The sequence below is a fragment of the Lipophrys pholis genome, assembly GCF_963383615.2.
Source record: "Lipophrys pholis genome assembly, chromosome: 21".
Lineage (NCBI taxonomy): Eukaryota > Metazoa > Chordata > Actinopteri > Blenniiformes > Blenniidae > Lipophrys > Lipophrys pholis.
In genome coordinates this window covers 5,792,056-5,811,833 of record NC_137649.1, presented here as the reverse complement: position 1 = coordinate 5,811,833, position 19,778 = coordinate 5,792,056, and the positions used below count along the sequence as shown (strand labels likewise).

At 43.0% G+C, this 19,778-nt stretch overlaps 1 protein-coding gene across 2 annotated transcripts; it reads left to right on the top strand.

Moving 5' to 3' along the window:
* Nucleotides 1-709: 709 nt before the first annotated feature.
* LOC308126511 (uncharacterized protein) lies at nt 710-11,321 on the top strand. Of its 2 annotated transcripts, none has more exons than XM_080490994.1 (9): nt 710-820; nt 4,026-4,242; nt 4,335-4,559; nt 5,265-5,459; nt 5,565-5,684; nt 6,925-6,999; nt 8,942-9,034; nt 9,284-9,379; nt 9,494-11,320. In XM_080490994.1, the coding sequence occupies exons 2-9, from the start codon at nt 4,036-4,038 to the stop codon at nt 11,021-11,023; spliced, it is 2,541 nt and encodes an 846-aa protein (XP_080347120.1). In that variant the 5' UTR covers nt 710-820; nt 4,026-4,035; the 3' UTR covers nt 11,024-11,320. The 2 variants fall into 2 exon arrangements, with proteins under 2 accessions (XP_080347120.1, XP_080347121.1); XM_080490995.1 differs by lacking the exon at nt 6,925-6,999 and adding an exon at nt 7,047-7,121 and having other exon boundaries at nt 716-820; nt 9,494-11,321.
* Nucleotides 11,322-19,778: the final 8,457 nt, after the last annotated feature.

The window sequence follows — 19,778 nt, the reverse complement described above, 5'->3', positions numbered from 1 at the left end:
GATGTTCTATATCAAACCGTCTCTATGAAACCTGAAAGGGAATCCGAACGTGCCCTTTGATTGAAAATAATTACAAAAAAATTAAATTATAAAAAATTGGTGGAGTCAATAACTGTTTAACAGCAAACTAATTTGATGGCTGAAATTTGGAGACTGAAGCTGAAGCAAGATGCTCTATAATCTGGATGTAACTGAAAATAAATCAAGTAGTGCGGCGAAAGATGCTCTATAATCTGGATTTAACTAGATTTGCTAATGGTTGTGACGTTAAAGTGTTTCTTTATATCGTGCGGTTTAATTCTCATTTATTAATATATTTAAATAGGACAGTGCATATTAATGAACAACTGTAAATACGGCAGATTTACCTCAGTGCTGATAAGATGTGGCTTCCTTTTGATTATTGTAAAGAGTTTCTGTCAAACCATGACTATTGAAATTATACCAGACTAAACAAGGTATTTTAACTCTTCAATCCTTTATATGTATATACACATTAGACATGTAAATAGTCTTAACGATGAAGCTACTATACTATAACTTTGACAATACTTATTTGGGTGTGTTTTCTCCTGGTTAGATATTATCTGACTGAACCGACCTGTTGACTGAAACGGCTCTCGGGGATTTTCTGTTCCCCCCCAAAGCCAACATGTTAGAGTACAAACACTCATGCGGGCCTGAGCCGAGAGCCTCTCGGGTTATTTTGGGGGTCAGCTGTCATCTGTTCCGTCAACAGGACCCTCCTCCTCTTCCTCCTCCTCTTCCTCCTTCTGCCTGCTGCTGTCTTTCCTTCACCTCTTCTCCTCCACTGCTTCTGGTAAGACTCTTCATGTATTTTCCACTATTTCAGAAATACTCCCTTCGTATTGACAACCTTCATGTTTCCTCACATTACCATTTAGAATGATTAACAGAACTTGATTCATTTTTCTTTTAACCTATTTTACACCCTTTCACAGCCTCTTGAATGCTATTGGCTATTTCTGAAATGTTCTTGTACTCGTGTGGTTTATTGTATTGAAACTTGATTATAAAAGTCAGAACTGAGACACAAGGAGGTTTCATCATGGCCGCCGCGGCTCGAGGACTTGGCTCGTCACTGTTGCTGTTCGTCTGTAAATAACCTGCTGGAACTTCAAGTCACTGTGGTCATCACATGCATTTAGACTGAAAAGTCACAGCTTATCTGTCGCGTCTACCTCGTCTCTATCTTCCCCTTGCTTGGAAAAAGTTTTAAAAAATCTTCACATTATTTTACATTTAATAACGTATTGACTATATAAAATAATTTTTTTAAAAAGGTTATTTTATTGTATTTAAACTTTACATTAATCATCTTCCTGTAAAACCTGACAATGTGTTCTAAAATCTATTACGATATTCCAGTCATACTTAAACAAATTACTTAAACTAATTTCAAACTAGTTAAATTGTTTCTACTCCACTTAAAAAGAGGAAATTCAAATTACAAAACGGAATTTTTTTGTTTGTATCCGAGGTTTTAAAGTTCTGTTTGTCTTTGTTTGCTGTAAAAAAATAAATAAAATTCTTTAGATTATATTGACCTTAAACCAAATTATTATCCGCTGAATCACTAAACTATCACAAACCTTTTTGAATGTTTGTTTTTTTTTCTTTTTTTTTATTGAACAAGTGAAATATAATCAACTGTTTATGTTGTGGTCAACAACTTGTTTTCTGGTCACTGTGATTGGCTGTGGCAGAGGAGTGGGTGGAGCCTAATGTGGCCTTTTGGTGGAGGCGGGGGGGGGGGTCAAACCAGCAGGGGGGCAAAATAATGAAGAAAAAAATCTGGTTGGACACAAACGCAAATTCCCATGTCACTGTATGTACAGTGTATGTGGCTGTAAGAGGAGGACGGCCATATTTGGAAGCTCTCAGAATAGACGACAGGTGTGTGTGTGTGTGTGTGTGTGTGTGTGTGTGTGTGTGTGTGTGTGTGTGTGTGTGTGTGTGTGTGCGTGTGCGTGTGCGTGTGTGTGGACAGAGTCGGGGGAGGGGGTTGAAATAGCTAAATTTAGCCCTATGAGATATAATAATGGTGGCAACACAGTGGTGAGGCTAGAGAGCCAGCCACACACACACACACACACACACACACACACACACACACACACACACACACACACACACACACACACACACACACACCTTTCTACTCTTTACTTAAACTTTACCAGATTGTAACTTTATCTATCTTGACCCACTAAAAAAAAGCAAACTATTGTAGGACTGAATACGTTTTGGTCAATCAGACGCCACAACGTCTGGGACACAACATTTCCACACATGGAAGACGTTTACATGCCTTCAGGGGACATTTCACCCACATACTTTCATTTCCTACAGATTCACTCTAAATTCAATTCTGATTACTTGTTGCATTGTTTTTAATCTTAGTCTGACTATTATCTGACTCTAACGTAAAACATGTCTTTTCCTGGACATTTGGCTTCTGTCAGTTCAGGGATGGAAAGTTTCCAGAACATCTTATTCATACGTGCACAACGTCTTCCATTAATTTCCTACGGACTTACTCGGCTGTGGCTCTGTTGGTAGAGTGGTTCTCTCTCTTTTGGAAGGTTGCTGGTTGGATTCCTCATCTTGGATGGATGTAGCTCCACATCCATTGGTTTTAGGGGCAGTGGCGGCCTTGATGTTAGACGGGTGGAATTGGGATCAGATGATCGGAGGTTCATGGGTTCGATCCTCAGACAGATCACTACTGTGGTCCCCTGAGCAACACCCTTGGCCCCCATCAGCTCCTTGGACCACTGTAATGCTGCTGCCACCACATCCTAGAGACAGAATGGGTCAATGCAGAAAAGAGGAATTCGTGAAGTGTAAAATTTAGTTTAGAACTGTTAGATTTTCTGGGAAAGACCATATTTTCCCTCAGATTGGTGTTATGTTATTTATTGGGATCTGATTTTTGTCCCCTGAAAACATGCAAAACTTCTTAAGGTCCGGCTCTTTGGTTTCTTTAACTCTACACAAAATAAGTAAAAAGACATTCAGGGAATCTATTTTTTGACTAAATTCATTTCCTTGGCCTTCACCCTAACTCCAACCTCAACCCTAAACATGGAGGAACTGTGCCTTTATTAAAAGACTGCTTAATAATAAAGGACATTGAAGAAACAATTAACCTAACTCAGCCCTAAATCCACATCTTGAACCATTAATGACTTCCCAGAAAGTGTAATGTTCCTTATCTTGATCAGATCTCACAAGTAAAGTGTAGTCTCTGGTTTAAACACGGTCAGACAGCAGCGAGCTAAATGGAGCCTGGCAACACACATGGATCTTTAATGTCGCCTCCATTCTGATTCCCAAAACAGCATCTGAGCATTTTGACCGCTTTGCATCGGTTGACCTCACAACAATATGTAATCTGACCTCTGTGGAGAGCCAGCAACAGCTGCGTTAGACCTTTATAATCACACAAACAAAGAGCAGGCCGCAACACGGATGCTTGTCGAACCCATTGTGGTTTGCCACATCAGTGACCTTATTAAAAAAATAAATAACCCTCTGCATTTGATTTAGGTCCTATTTACATGATGTTTTAAGTGAAAACTCATTGTTTTCTGCATTTTCGTTTCAGAAAAGTTTTGCAATTTTCTTGGCAACATTTTGAAAACGATGTAGTTTTCACGTTTGGCCACTAGTCTTCCAAGTACGTCATACTTCTGCCTCCTGCTTACCTCCATTGTTATCATCGTACACATGGTGCAAGATATGAAAAAAAAAAAAAAAAAGGCAGATGTTGCAGAAAGAGCGTAGCATCCCTGGCATGCTTCTTTCAGATCTCTAAGTTTGCTCAGTGTGTGCAGCGATCCTGACACCGGTTTTGTGATACACGACATCTGAAAGGTCATTCCAGGTTGCTTGGAGCATCATTTTCCAGGCGATCCTTCCTGTGGCCATCAAACTCCGTTTTCATATGTTTGCCTGGGACTACTAGTAGTATTAAGTATTTATATTCTCTGTCATACCAGAACACTGAGGATGGAGAAAGCAGCAAAGGTGTTGGTGCCTCCTCAGACGGACAAAGTGTCCCCTACCCAGAGCTCCAAGGCCAGTGAGGGCGAGGCAGCGACTGGCGCCGGCGTCGCCTCCCCGTCTAACGCCTTCGAGGCCATGGAGGCGTTCGGCCGACGGCTGGAGGACATCATCCGCACGCACGGCTCTGCAGCCGGCCTCATGGACAAACAAGTAGGTGGAGAACCCCGCAGACTCCCACCCGTCGCACACAGCGGGACCTGGATGCCGTTAAGTCGGGGTGTCTTTGTCTCTGGATGCAACAGGGTGCGATGGAGGCCGAGATGGAGAAGATGAAGGAGGAGCCCAAAGGTGACGTCAAAGTCGCGATGGGCAAAGGTTGCCAGGCGACGAGCGCCCTGCAGCAGAGGATGGCCGCCCTGCTGGAGGAGCGGCAGCAGCTGCACGCCGAGCGGCGCAGCAGCATCGCGGCCCGCTGCAAACTGGAGACGCTGTGCAAAGAGCTGCAGTCGCACTACAACATGCTGAGGGTACGTCCGAATGGCCGTGGACGGCTGTCTCCCTGTACACGCTCCTCTGTAGGACATTTGATGATGAGTTAATACAGACACTGGTGTGTATGATTAATAAATAAATAATTATAAATAATAATAAATCCCAGTAATAACTCATTTTGGTATCAGTGGTAACTATTTGATTAAACTCCTGTTTAGGGGCGGTGGAGCGCCTCATTAATCTTGAGTGAACTCTGGCCCCATCGACATGACGACGGCTCGAGTGAAAACGAATCGTTTTTGTGTTTTTGTTTCAGAAAAGTTTCACCTTGACACAGCAGTGTGTTTACACACCAGATAAAGACACCAGGCCCGTTAGATTTAGGCCCAAATGACACGATTTCAAGTTCTTGCGGGTTTCGTTTCTGAAAAGTTTGGCGTTTGCACGGCAGTGTTTTGAAAACGAGATCTGTTTACACGGAAACGGCTGAAAACGGCATAGGTTTCATTTAGGGCCACTAGTGGGCGCTGTTGGTTGTTTTTGTAATGAAACCACACACATATATGGAGAGAATAATACACTATAAACATTAACAATGGTGATTAAAGGGACATTCCTATGGACAGACGACCAAGTTGAATAATTATTAAATTGCATGTTTACAAATGAGAACTTGACACTTTAAAGTTAGACGAAGATCGAAGTCACAAGTGAACCTTCTTGCTTTTCAAACCACGCAGGAGGAAACTCTTCAGCGCTGCAAAGAGGAAGAGGAGAAGAGGTCGGAGATCACCTCGCACTTTCAGAGCATGCTGAAGGAGATCCAGAGTCAGATCGAGCAGCACAGCGCCCGCAACGACAAGCTGTGCCACGAAAACTCCAACCTGACCGACAAGCTGGAGAGCCTCATGTCCCAGTGTGAGACGAGGGAGGAGGTGAGGCGGAGGGTGAACTGTGGGACTGCGACTCACTGTGACTCCCAGGGAGGATGAGTCAATGAAACTTGTGATTTTAGCTGATTATCTGAAGTTTTCCTGCAGAGTTTGGAGAAAATCAACAAACACCGCGACCTGCAGCACAAACTGACCGAAGCCAAACTGCTGCAGGCCAACGCTCTGCTGGCCGAGGCCCAGGAGAAACACAAGAGAGAGAAAGAATATGTGAGTGCTCGTTCATATTGAAAAACACAAAAGGTTTGATCTTGAAGTAGGAATTCCTTAGATAGTTACTCCATTCATGACACTCAAATTACAACATCGGGTACATTTGAAATTGTTTTTTCTATTAAGATCAATATAAAACGTATCGGACCCTTTTCTTATCTTCCTCTATTTAATGCAAAATAACTCGAGAAACATAATTTAATAGCCTAAATGAATGAAATTGAATGAAGACGTGTACATTAAATAGCTTTATTCCCTGTTAAAGTTGTGAACATTGGTGAACACAATTTCTTTCAAATGAAATTTTAATGAAAAATTACTTTTCCCTCTCAAAAGCCTTTTTGTTTGCCTTCAGTTGGATGTGAAACTTACAACGACCCTATAATATTAACCCCTAAATGTCAAGCAAAGTTTCAATAAATGAATAAACACATGAATTTTTGATATGTTATTGAATATTAGTTAATTAATAGTAAATATTGTGATCATGAATATTTCCATAAGGTATATACAGTATGTGTCTGCTGTCATTTATCTAAATCAGAGGCTCTGATCCAGTCAGACCACCAAGCAAAAAAGATTTATTAACAAATTCCTTACAAGGAGCAGACATAACAGTGAGACCAGAGTTGAGATATCAGTGATGCCGACATGAAAGTGAATTTGTTAAAAAAAAAAACTCACATAATGCAACAGCCATAGGAGAAGTAGTTTTTTTTTGATATTTCACTGTATTTCGCACCAAAAGTTTTCATTAAAAATTGATTAATGTTGAAGTTGTAGTCATTTTCGGTTTAGTAATTGTTTGGTTTCACGTATGCTCAGAGCCACAACAAAGGAAACTTTGAATTTCAAAGTTATTATGGTTCTATTTTACAAATCCGGCCCAGTCAAGATGAACTTGAGCTGCACACGACCCCGGAACTAAACTGTGCCTGACACCTCCGATCTGAATATTAATTGATAGAATATAAATACTTTGTAATCCCAGAGTCAAACACTCAGATATTAACAAATAATTTGTATTATTTGGTCCTTTTATGGCTGATTTAAACTGTTTTTTTCTGCTTGACCTGCTTTATTGCTATCTGCCTACCGCTAGTCATTGTATTTTCAGTACATTAACACTCTATTTATTGCTTCGCAGCAGTTTGACAAGCCTGTGCTGTACCTACATGTGATGTGACTGCGTGTGCGGCAGCCTTAGATTGACCATGTATTGTCTCTGTCACCGTAGTTGCTTAGGGAGGCTATTGACAAAACAAAGAAATGCTTCACTATGAAGGAGCAGGAGCTGGCCATGAAGAAGAAGGTAAAGAAACGTCTGTAATGTGTCTCTGTCTGTTCTCTTCTAACCAGTTACTGGTTCAGGCTGCTGAGTGGAAACTGCAGGCTCAAACACTCAAAGAGCAGGGGACTGTCATGCAGGCACAGGTGAATATTCACTGACCAAACTAACACCTCCGACATCAGGGCAGGCGGGACAACACCTGGCAGCCGAGGCAGGGAGCGGGAAGCAGGATGGGAGGTCCAAATGCAGCTTCGATTGCAACGACGCTCGTTGGCATCAGTTATCATTTCTCACACAGATAGCATGCATTTAGGCCCCGTTAACATGAAAACATCGAAGGAGAAAAAGCAGAATTCTTCGGTTTTCGTTTCAGAAAAGTTTCACGTTGACGCAGCTACGTTTTGAAAACGATGTCCGTTTACACAGAAACTGGCAGAAAGGTTGCGTTTTGTTTTTGTAAAGAAGTCACATACACATTCCTGATACGATGCCCGATGAGCTCCTGAAAACTTACCGGATTATGCCAGTAATGAACACAGAAGATGGACAGAAGATGTTCGTCTCCCATTGGGCCTTAAGAAGGTGGTGCAATGTCCTCGTCATGTGGTATTTGAACGAACACCCGGCCATGAATTATCCACATTGTTCATTAAAGACGATAGAATGCTTTCATAAAATGAAAAGCAGCTATTTTCTCTATTGTCCCCAAACCAGTGAGCAATAGTGTTTTTCAAACCAACGAACGACTACTATTCAATTCAACTTTATTTATATAGAACCACATACAACACAGTCATTTCTAGGTGCTTTTAACAGAAAGAAACCCAACAAATGATGAAGGCCAAGGTGGAGTACACTCATCGTTTCTAGATTTCAGCGACGACAAGGGTGATCTCTACAATCACGTTGGGTTCTTTCATCTAATCACTATGTGCATGACAAAACCAGATCCCTGGTGGGAAGAAGTGGATAACTGGTAGACGGAGGTGGAGTTACTGCAGTTTGTTTTAATGTCTTACTATATACTAACTCTACTAACTAAAACCCCTCAATGTTATTGTTGAAGTTATGATGTCTCATTGATGGTAACACCTTTTTATTGTATGTGATTTATTCTTATATATTGTCACATAGGAGGTATTGAATGGAACCTTTTTTTTAAGAATTGCACAAGAAACATTCAACAGGAATCTAGAACTCTTTAACAGTTTCTCTGAGAGTTTTGAGCTTCGATGTTGACCGCAGCAGCAGTTGGTATTTCTGAAGCCGAGCCTGCAGTGCCCTCCAGGGGGCGCCATAAAAAGACAATAGCAAATGTTATGGATTATCAGTAAAGATGAAACCGACTCAGGTGTCCACATTGGCCTAATCCACATTTTTATTATTCATCTATTGTACATCTGGTGAGGATTTTTCCTGCTTTAATAGTCAATTAAAATCCCTTTTCACCCCTTTATATGTCACATTTCTATTTGTTCGATGTGTTACAGTTCAGTTGTCTAAAACGTTAAATTTAGCGAACTCTACGTCAGCGATAAAGTGCATAATATTACTCAACTTAGCATTACCACACTTATCAAATTGTGGTTTGCTGCTTTGTGCCTCTGCAAATCAACATTTCACTGTCATGACAATAAAGTTGTACGTATTTCAATGTGCATAGAAAACATGCATCTATTACGTTTTTTTTCTGGGAAGATAAATTTTTGTGTAGACTTGCTTTTTTTGAGCATGTCACGTTATATGTTATAGATTAAAAACAATGCAACTCAATTTCTTTTATAACTGTATATAAATCGCCGTTGTAGGTGGGCGCCATATTAAATCCCACCTGGGGCACAACATTAAGCCGGGCCGGCTCTGCTCTACCTACGGTCGACAATTGAAGATCTGCTTTTGAACTTTTGCAATATTAACTTCATGTGCTTTCCCTTTTTTTTTTTTTTTCTCGATCGGATCGCAGTTGACCCTCTACGCTCAGAAGTTTGACGAGTTCCAGGAGACGCTCGCCAAAAGCAACGAAATCTACATCCGCTTCAAAAAGGACATGGACAACGTAGGTGGCGACTGTTGCGTGAGGTTCTGTTGGCGTGAACGAGGTTCACGATCGGAGAAACTGTGACCGTCCCTCCAGGATCTCGCAGAAAAAATGTCTGAAGTCAATTTTCTTCAAAACCGACGAGGCGCCGTAGTCACATTTAATTTGCATTAATCATTCTGATTGACATATCACGATTTAACGGAGGGACTGCTTAAAGAAGCAAATCAGGAAAATGAACAAATCTTGCTTTGTGTTTTCTTGAAGATGTCAGAGAAGATGAAGAAAGTGGAGCAGGAGTCGAACGTGTGGAAGACAAGGTTCGAGAACTGCAACAAAGCTCTGATCGATATGATTGAAGAGGTATGTTGATTTTCAAATCCGTGTCTAAGACATTTCAAGGGAGAACTCTGAGGTTCTGCACGTTCAGGAATACGGCCGCTTTGCTTTGGATGATCTTAATTCCTCTTCTTCCAGAGAAGCGAGAAAGGAAAAGAGTACGAAATGTTTGTCCTGAAGATTCAGAAGCTGGAGATGCTGTGCCGGGCCTTACAGGAAGAGAGGAAAGGCCTCTACGGCAAGATCAAGGAAGTCCGCTTGTCCAACTCCAGCATCCAATCCAAGTTCCTCTGTGCTGCAAACCTCGATGAGAACCCCGACTTAAGCTCCAATGAGAAATCGGCCCTCTTGACTCCCGAAGAGATCCTGGAAATACAAGAAAAGGACCAAGTTCTGACGGAGGACATGACCCGTCTGAGGACGGAGCAGGCCAAGCTGCAGGAGTTCGCCGAATCCCTGCTGGCGACACCTTTTGACAACGAGGACAGAGAAGAAGAGATAGACCTTGTAGAAGATGTGGTTGCCTCTGCTTATGTCCAGTTCACGGGCAAAAGTCGAGTGAAAAAGGATCTGGATTCAGTCCCTGAGCACACAGCGAAACCTGACGACCTGCTGCCGGCGGAGGAGAAGGAGACCGAAGCTTCGGCAAAACAAATGATCCCCACGGACGAAAAACCAGAAGAACATCAGACACAAACTGAGGTCGAGGAGGTGCAGCAAGTCAAACCGGTCGAGGAGAGCCAGTCGACCACGTCGGTGCCAACAGAGCCCGAGAAACGGATTGAGGAGAGCAAGTCGACCGAACCGTTACCTCCACCAGCGGTCGAGCACGTCGAGGCTAATCCACCGGCAAACCCGGAACCAGCCGAGGAGATTGTAGAGGAGACTGGTGAGGTGAAGCCGCTGCAGGACGAGAAGCTTCAGCAGCAGCAGCAGCAGCAGCAGCAGCAGCAGCAGCAGCAGCAGCAGCAGCCGGTGAAACAAACATCAGAACCTCCAGCGTCGGCTCCGCCCACTGAAAACTCACCCAGAGCAGCAGCCGCCTCCTCTAGTCCCGACTCACCCAAAGCAGCAGCAGCCGCCTCCGCTAGTCCCGACTCACCCAGAGCAGCAGCCGCCTCCTCTAGTCCCGACTCACCCAGAGCAGCAGCAGCCGCCTCCTCTAGTCCCGACTCACCCAGAGCAGCAGCCGCCTCCTCTAGTCCCGACTCACCCAGAGCAGCAGCAGCCGCCTCCTCTAGTCCCGACTCACCCAAAGCACCAGCCGCCTCCTCTAGTCCCGACTCACCCAAAGCACCAGCCGCCTCCTCTAGTCCCGACTCACCCAAAGCAGCAGCCGCCTCCTCTAGTCCCGACTCACCCAAAGCACCAGCCGCCTCCTCTAGTCCCGACTCACCCAAAGCAGCAGCCGCCTCCTCTAGTCCCGACTCACCCAAAGCAGCAGCCGCCTCCTCTAGTCCCGACTCACCCAGAGCAGCAGCCGCCTCCTCCAATCCCGACTCACCCAAAGCAGCAGCCGCCTCCTCTAGTCCCGACTCACCCAAAGCAGCAGCCGCCTCCTCTAGTCCCGACTCACCCAAAGCAGCAGCCGCCTCCTCCAATCCCGACTCCTCCAAGAAACAGGCCCCGAAGAAAAAGAAGAAGAGGAGCGGCAAGAGCGCCAGCTAAACCTCTGGCTGGTCGTGGGTGTGTTTTTTGTTTTGGAGGATTGTGTGTTTGTGTGTGTGTGTCTATGGAACCATATCTGTGCCTTTGCGGCTTCATTTCAGAAAGTTTAAGCTCTTTGTCCCGGCTGGTGCAGCTGAAGCTTTTCTCATCGACGGTATTTCACAGTGAATTGTCTGAATCAAGATTAAATTAAAGTGAATAAATCTTATCGACCGGAATACCAACAAAAATGTTCAGGAAGCAAAAAAGTCTGTGCCTTATGTCACGCAAAAACTCTAATAAAGTGTTTTTTTGACTAAACATGTGGTTTTAGCTGATTTGACTTCATTTTGTACAACATGTTCACGCGGGTATAAAGTTATATTTTATTCTTTAAGGCCTCGTTTAGCCGACGTTGTCAAGTGAAAACGCACCGTTTCGTACAATCAGCACCACTTAGTGAATTTCAAATATTTGGTTTGTTTCAGAATCTTATACAGTAAGCATAATAAAAATAAAAGATGATTTATTCAGATTCTGAAATCTTATTTATTTATGAATAATATAAAACTATACCGGATCAAAATATGCAAAAAGGGTTCCAGCTTTGTGTTTAACAACTTAACTTCACATTTGTTGGCCTTCTCACAATAAGGGATTTTTGGATTTCCCTCTCTTTACAGGCTCACGTGAACAAAACGTCACCCTGGGTCTCTGCTTTGGCGACTGGGGATTGTAATTTCAGTACAGAACCACAAGATGGCGACAGAGTTCTTCGTGTTACTTCCCTGAAGCCATATGACTCGCTCAGCTACTCTACTGTATATAATGTGCAAAATACTCAGACACAGTTGTGCCTTCATCTTCTTCAGTTTCAAAATGTGGAGCACAATAATCCATGAAATATACTTCTCATATTGTGGGGATGCATATGATGTATAGGAGCAGATCGAATTGATTCTGTGGATAAAACTCACTCATCTTATATCATCAAGTCAAATCTTCATTCTGAGCTTCTGCTTTGACACAAAGTGACTCAAAAATTAGTTTCATTGTTGAATAATCTCCATATCTTAATAATAAAAGGGTGCATGGCTCAGAGGTTAATGTAACAACACATGTCAGGGACTCTGAAACAGCGTGAATATTAAGAAAGGAAATTGGAAGACCAGATAAGAGGAGATGGTGTATTTTATTAGGTTGGTGACACGTTTTGTGTCAGAAAATTAATGGGAAAAAAAAATCTGAAAGAATTGAAATATAAGAACAAAGGATTTTATAGAATTTTGAAGATAGGAGCCTAATAGAGAGGGGAGGAGACGAGGAAAGGCAAAAGATTTGATTTGAGGCGGACGCGCAGCAGGTTTTCATTGAAGATTTCTGACCTTATGACAGAAGATAAGAGCTTAAATTAATGAGGTGGTGTGACTCCAAGGAAGATCTGAGGCTCTCATTATTACGCTAAGGCTTAGTTAAGAAATAATCTTGTCCTTACATTCAAGTTCGACGAGCTGCGAGTGATTGAGGGAAGGAGAGTGATCAGCGTCAGAGAGTGATCAGCGTCAGCCTCTGATTTCAGGGTGGGAAAGTTGTCATGCGTGCGTTTGATGGAGCGTTCAGTCCACACAACTGGATCAACTTTGAGCAGTCATCTTTTCATTCATTAACTTTACGGTTTATTTACTATGGAGCCACATTGTTGGTCGTCTTCTTCCATTTTGAAGGATCGCTTCAGTTATCTGTGTGGCTGATTGTCTTCTCAGTTGAGAATTCATTGCATCGGATTGTGTATTCAGAGTTGAGCCCCGACTTTTTTAGATTTACATCATGATGGTGAATGTAGAAGAAGGCTTAATGCCCACAGATCAGCCGGAGTATTTATACCAGGGGTTTGCAACCTTTATGACGATTTTCCACCAAATCAAATTGAACCGGAGCCTCAAAACATGTTTAACCTTTAAAATGGGGCGAACACCACTTCTACAGTTTCAGTAAAACTTCCTTGTCTTTCTATACACAAATCTGTGTACTCGTTATTGTTTATGATATCTTGTGTGCGTGGTTTCATAAAAAAAAAAAAAAAGCAACCAACAGCTTCAACTGGCATGAAACTACATTTTCAGGGTTTCTGTTCAAACGGACATCGTTTTCAAAACATTGCCCTGGAAATGCAGAACTTCTCTTAAATTATTTGTTTTAATTTTAAACATCTTGGTGTCACGTTAGAGCGCAGTATCTCATATTTTGAAGTACATCCGAGCTCAACGAGTAGACCAAGCATTTAATCACTAATCTATTCTCAGAGCAAGAGAAACGCCAAGTCCCCCCCCCTTTTAGTCTCTGGCATCCCCAGAGGAGGCGCTGGACCTCAGACTGAGAACCGCTGATCTACTTGAGAGGTAAAGTTGAAGTGTGTCAGCACACGTGAACGTTTTGCGCGTCTTTGGAGCCTGCAGCTCACGCCGATAGCTGCTCGGTGCGAGGCGAGCCGGTTCCAGAGAGGCGGTTTGTCCAATGTGAGGCTTTGATGTAAGAGCGGATTACGGCGAGGTCAGCAGGTAGAACATTGACGTCTCCTTCTCCTCTGTCTGTCAGTGTAATTTCACACGTTCAGGTGTTTCGGGGCTCACGATACTGAAAACACAGCTCGGCTTAGTTTAATCACCCACGCAGGAGAAAGTCGCCTCCTGCACCGAGGCAGGCGTCTCGCATGTTTCCTAGAGATAGGCAAGCCTCAAACTGTCACAGTGTGTGTGTGTGTGTGTGTGTGTGTGTGTGTGTGTGTGTGTGTGTGTGTGTGTGTGTGTGTGTGTGTGTGTGTGTGTGTGTGTGTGTGTGTGTGTGTGTGTGTGTGTGTGTGTGTGTGTGTGTGTGCTGCTTTACCTTCTCCACTTACAATCTGACATTGTTCAACTTTAAAGGTCTCCAGTGAGTCCATGTATTCCGTCTCTGAATGAGCTGTGGCAGCACACAATCAGAAAAGAAACTCAAACAATATGACCACAAACCCCCCCCTTTATGGGCTCCATCTTCAGATTCGACATTACTTTCTTGTTTGATTGCGTTTCTTATACTCTTGTAAACTGAGCTCCACACAGTTCAGAAAAAAAAAAACGTCCCCAAGGGAATAATAAAACGTAACCACCTTATTATATTGCCTTGTGGTCCAGGTCTGAAGCTCACTGACTCACTATTGTTGATGCTGCACAGACGTCACCATGGACATCCTGTGTATTTTGACAGCTGAAACTTCTTCACCAGTTCGAGCTGCAGGAGCTCACATTAAAACCCAGGTTATTAAACCACCCAAAAACAATTTAAAAATCCTGGCCCAGAGGAATGATGTATGTTGTGACGATAGAGGGTCGTAAAAAATGTGTGATAAGATCAGCAGACGCTCCGGGAGGTAACACACATGAGTTTGAACTCCCCGGCTGACATTTTGATTTGCACCACCTGACCAACGGAGAGTAAAAAGGGATAGTGCTCCTTCACTTTGGAGATGTTTGCGTGGAGAGGAAGTTTTTTTTAAAGAAGAAAAGATAAGAGTTGTGACTCATGACTGATCTCAGGTCAGCAGTTTGGGATCAGGAGCAGTTGAATAAAATAAAATAAAAAACGCTCATCACCCTGATCTCACGTGCACTCTGAGCTGAACCCGTGTACACAGAACTGTTTGAGGATTTCTGCAGCACTGAGGTCTTTTGACCGAGACGTGCAGCTTTGAAACATGAGCTTGTGCATGAGCGTCACTGTCACGCCTCAGATCTTTATCACTGCCCCGGTCTTCAGAGTGTCTCGCTCTCCCTCAGACTGTCCTTTCTTTACAGCTCCTCTTTGCTCTGATGAAATCAACGAACGATTTTTGGACAAAGACAAATAAACGCTGTCCAACACCATCATGACTGCCGTCAGAGTGGAGAAAATGTTAAATGCATTTGCTTTCCACTGGGTTAGTGGCCCACGGGGCACTTTCCCAATGGAGGCGCTCAGTCCATCCATTGGGAGGAATTTGGCGTTCTGTGTCTTGCTCGAGGACACTTTGACAGCTCAGGGATTGAACCCACAACTTTCCCATTGAGAAACAACCCACTGTAGCAACTGAGCCTTTGCCACCCGGTTTTTGCCCTTCCTCACGAACACATCGTTGTCTCAGCGCTGAGGCGGAGCTGCTTGGGGCTCCAGGCCACTAGGGGGCCCCCCACCGGCTGACAAACCTTACTCCAGAGTAATATCTTAAAAAATGGAGCAACTGCTACAATCGTTCGTGTTTCACAACTAAGATGAGAGTGGCTATTGTCCCTGTGGGTTATTGTTTCCGAAGGAGAAGTCCAAGAGCGCAAAATGCTCAGAGTTCAATGTGTGTTATAGTAACGCTCAGTCCGAGACGGTGGGAGGAAAATGACAGGCTGCATAGCCTCCTGCCAGACCTGGCCTATTGCAGGGATCAAAAATAAAACTGGCAAAGGCTTAGAGCTAAAGCTAATGCTAAGAAAATTTAATTAAAAAACAAGATTTCTGAAGCAAAAAGTGTGAATCAAAGAAAAAATGGGTTGGAAACACTGACATGGAGCTGCTGTCCATCGATTTCTCTTCCACACTGAGGAGAATGAAGCTGATGTGACTTTGTCACGTCACACGGTGCTTTCACTAACTAAAAACAGTGTGGGGACAAAACAATAGTGGGCCACATTTGTGGCTGTTTAACCCTGATTACACAACCCCATTAACCCAGTGAAATGACCAATAGACCCCCCCTATAGGGGCCCCGTGTCGCACTGCCGCACCCAGTAACTTTACCTGAAGTGTGTCAACGTGAAAGTCAAAATGAAGAGGAGTTAAAACTATTATATTAAGACAAATTATCTGAAGAAAAGGTATAAATTAATTCCATATATATTTTTTAAAAAATTCATTTTTAATAGAGAAAAAATATAATTTTACTGAGTAAGTCTCCCGGACACCATTTAAAGACCGTTTTTCATAATTTTCAAGTTATTTAGACAAAATATTCTTTTTTTTTTTTTTTTAAGTCTTAGTTTCTGATCGTTTTTGTTTGTTCCAGATTATCTATAAACATGTTTAACGCTTGTCAGAGGAGCCCCAGCACTCTCGAGAACCGCCACTGTCTCCGCTGGTTTGTTGCTGCTTCCTCTGGTCATTAGTTCATAAAGGCGTTTGTTTAACCAAGCCCTAGCACACAGATTATAGAGCATCTTCCTCCTACGAGATGAACTTAATGAGCGTGTCAGCCACTCGCACTAATCGGTGATCAATCAAATCACCGCCACTGGTCTCCATCATGGAGGTTTGACTGTTTCCGCTCGAATCCATGAACTAATCTGTTTCATCTGCCTGCTCTTCATGTTAATCTGCGTTTCTGTGCAGCGGCTCGGTGTGTGGATGAGAGCGCAGCCAAGTGTTTGATGTGTGTGTCAGCGGGGAGATTAGCTCCGGTTAACGTCGCCGTTCACCTCTGTCAGATTCATGTTTCCGTCTGGCAGACGCAGCTCTGCGAGGAAATCCCCAACACAGCGAGGCAGCAGTGAATCGACACGCCTCCTCCTCGTTCCTCCCGTTCCCCGTCCTTGTGGAGGCTGATTGAAGTCCAGACTGACAGTGGATATCATTGCTGAGGCCTGATGGCGAGGACTGCTGGTTACTGTATGTGGATGCAGTGCAGCATTTTATGTAAAATGTTTAACAGAAACAGTGCGAGTTCACCACAGTGCGTCTATAAAGCTCCGTCCAGTTCAAGGTTGCTGAGGTGATCATATCTTGAGCTTACAGGTTACACCATAGATCGGTTTCTGCTTGATCATTGCAGAAAAAAAAACAGATTTTACGATCAAAAATAACCTCAAACACTTGTTTGTGGTCAAAGTAGTGGTAGAAATAAACACAAAATATTATGAAAACACAAAAAAGGCAGAAACGCTGAAAACGATGTAGTGAGCCTACCAGACCACAAGTTGGCGGCGTTGCTTGTTTATGCAATGAAACCCCACACATACACGTGCAGAGAGCAATAAACTACATTAACAAGGGTGAGAACATGCAAATGAATTATTTTGGAATTCAACCACCAAAATAAATATTACACGGTTAATATTGACAACGCTGATGATGATACAATGGAAGGTTTTTAGCCACCGAGTTTTATGTTTTAGTCTAAAGAAGAATTTGTTGCAAACGTCCGAGATGAACATAAATGTAATACTGCAAATCTGCACAAAAAGATTTTGAAATATGCAAATATTCTGATCGGATTCGAGGCACCCAGAAGCAAATGTAAAAAAAAAAACACAAAAAGATGGAACAAAAAAATGTCATAGATCGCTCTAAAAAGACACAAAAAGAGAAAAACTGGATGTGGAACAAATGTAAACTGTTCAAATAGGACTTTACACAAAACAAAATTTAAAAAAAATACTGTGAAATTGACAAAATGTGAATAAGAGATTCACAGAAATAAGTGGAAATAAAATATATTAAAAAAAGATGGTTCCAAAATCGTAAAATGAACAGTAATAATATTAAAAGAAATCACATAACATGAGAGCAACAAAAATACCAGAAACAGGAAAACAAGATGTAGATGTGTCAACAACACTAGAAAACAGGCACAACTCAACATAAAATCAAAATACTGGAGTGAAGCTAATCTATTTAATTTCTGGTGGTAATCTGACGTGTGGGTTCCTCACAGAGAGGAATTATGGGTCTTGTTCGCAGCACCGCGGTGTTCGCTGGGTGTCGGACCTCAGCGCCGTTTCCTGGCAGTGAGTTGCCCGTATCAGCGCGTCCCGTCATTATCGATGCAGTGTGTAATAGCGGCGGCTCTATCGAGCCGCTCACAGCTCAGCGAGCAGCCGATGACGTGTGTCCGTATTGATGGAGACGTTATCTGCTGGATGCGCGTAATGAACACAAAGACACTCGCTCGGAGGCCGGCGTGCGAGCGGCGCCGGCGTCCTGCCGCCGCTGATGTCGATAGCAGACATTACTCTGTGAATTGGAGGCGATGCGGTCGGACAGCGAAGCGCGGTTGTAATTTCTGCCTGTCAGGTCGTCAGAACGGGACAGTCTGACATGCCACACAGCGGTGATTTTCCCTCAGCCGACTGGTCAAACCTCTTTGGCTTCGACTAATTTCTGTTGACGATGTTCCCGCTGACTGGTTTGTTCTTCATAAAGGTGAATTAAGGGTCGTCGCTTTGTGCGTCGAGCCCTTTAACGTCAGTGTATTCACTGAAGTCCATTTTACCTTCAACACAGTGGAAGCAGATGTTGCGAGGTATTCGTCTCGACGAACAAACAGCATCACACTGTCTCTGGGTAAATGATATCACGGTTAGCCTGAGTGGTTGTGCGTCGCTCCAGTGGAGTGACTTCATTCCCATTTTCACCCGACGGTCTAGAGCAGTGATCCGCAAACATTTCTTGCGCCACATACATACACAACATACCTTTTCTAAACTGAAGGAGTTGAGCACAGGAAAGAAGCGCTGGAGACACATTTTTCAACATAAAACTCAATGCAGGCTAATAGAAATTTAAAAGTGCATTTTCAAAGTAAAGCTTTGTTGCCCAGTGTTTTCTAGATGAAATGACTAACTAACCACTGCGGTCTACTAGGTCCTCTTTACATGATGTTTCAGGTGAAAACACAAATGTTTTAGTATTTTTGTTATAGAAAATAGATGTCAACAAAAAAAAAAAAGATCCAACAATCTTGAAAATGGAACAAAAAAAACAAATAAAAAAACAATTGAAGGTGTAAAAAGCACCAAAAACACAAAGAAAGAAATAGAGAAAGGATCAAAATGGCTTTGGAGAAATGATAAGATACTATAAAGAGACAAATGAGACGTGAACTGAGTCCCGTACAAACCAGGAATTAGACTGATGCTCCGTTTACGTAACTGAGAGGTTTCGTGTTTGAACGCCAACGTTTTGATGTCCGTTCCCACGGAAACAGCAGAAAGTCTGAAAACGACGTCGTTTTCATGTCTCAATCACATGAATTCTATCGGACTAACAAAACGTGATCATGTAAACAAAACTACTGTGACTTCGTGACAATGGTCTATAATATAGAGACCATTGTCTCTCTCTCTCCCTCCAGACGAGTGCGACCTGGACAGTGTGAGGCTTGTCCTTGTCTTTGCTGTTTGGACATGAAGACGTTTCGCTGGCGGTGTCAAAGCGCTCAGCGTGAGGACTGCTGCCGTCGCTCCCCGCCTGGGAAACATTATGTGTTTGAACACTTGATCAATAACTACTGGAGCTGCACCTGCTGGAGGAACGCGCCGCTCATCCGCCACATGAGAACCCGGGTTCTGGTGTGCTTCCTGCTTCGTTCTTCCTCACCTCTTCTCTTTGTCACAACCCCTTTTTCTTCTTCTCTGTCTGAATTTGTGCTTCTTTAGCGACTTGTCGATACCAAATGCTTATCAAATGCATTCCTAAACAAAAACATTGGAAGATATGTGGATAGAGGTGGATTGAATTAGAAGAAATACAAATGAGTGAATAATAACTAAGCAACAAAAAATAATAAAAATGAAAAAAAAGAAATCATATGTAAAACATGCTGGGAGCTTCTGCTGATGCATTCGCCGTCTTTCAGCGTTATGTTCTTATTTTTCTCTCTCCGTTTTGTGGGGATTCTTTGGGGTTACAGCTAAATATAAACCTTTCAAAAGCCACGTTGCATCAATTTTCCCATTACTCTCTTTCTATAAGAACCCGAAAACAAACAATGCTCAGGGTC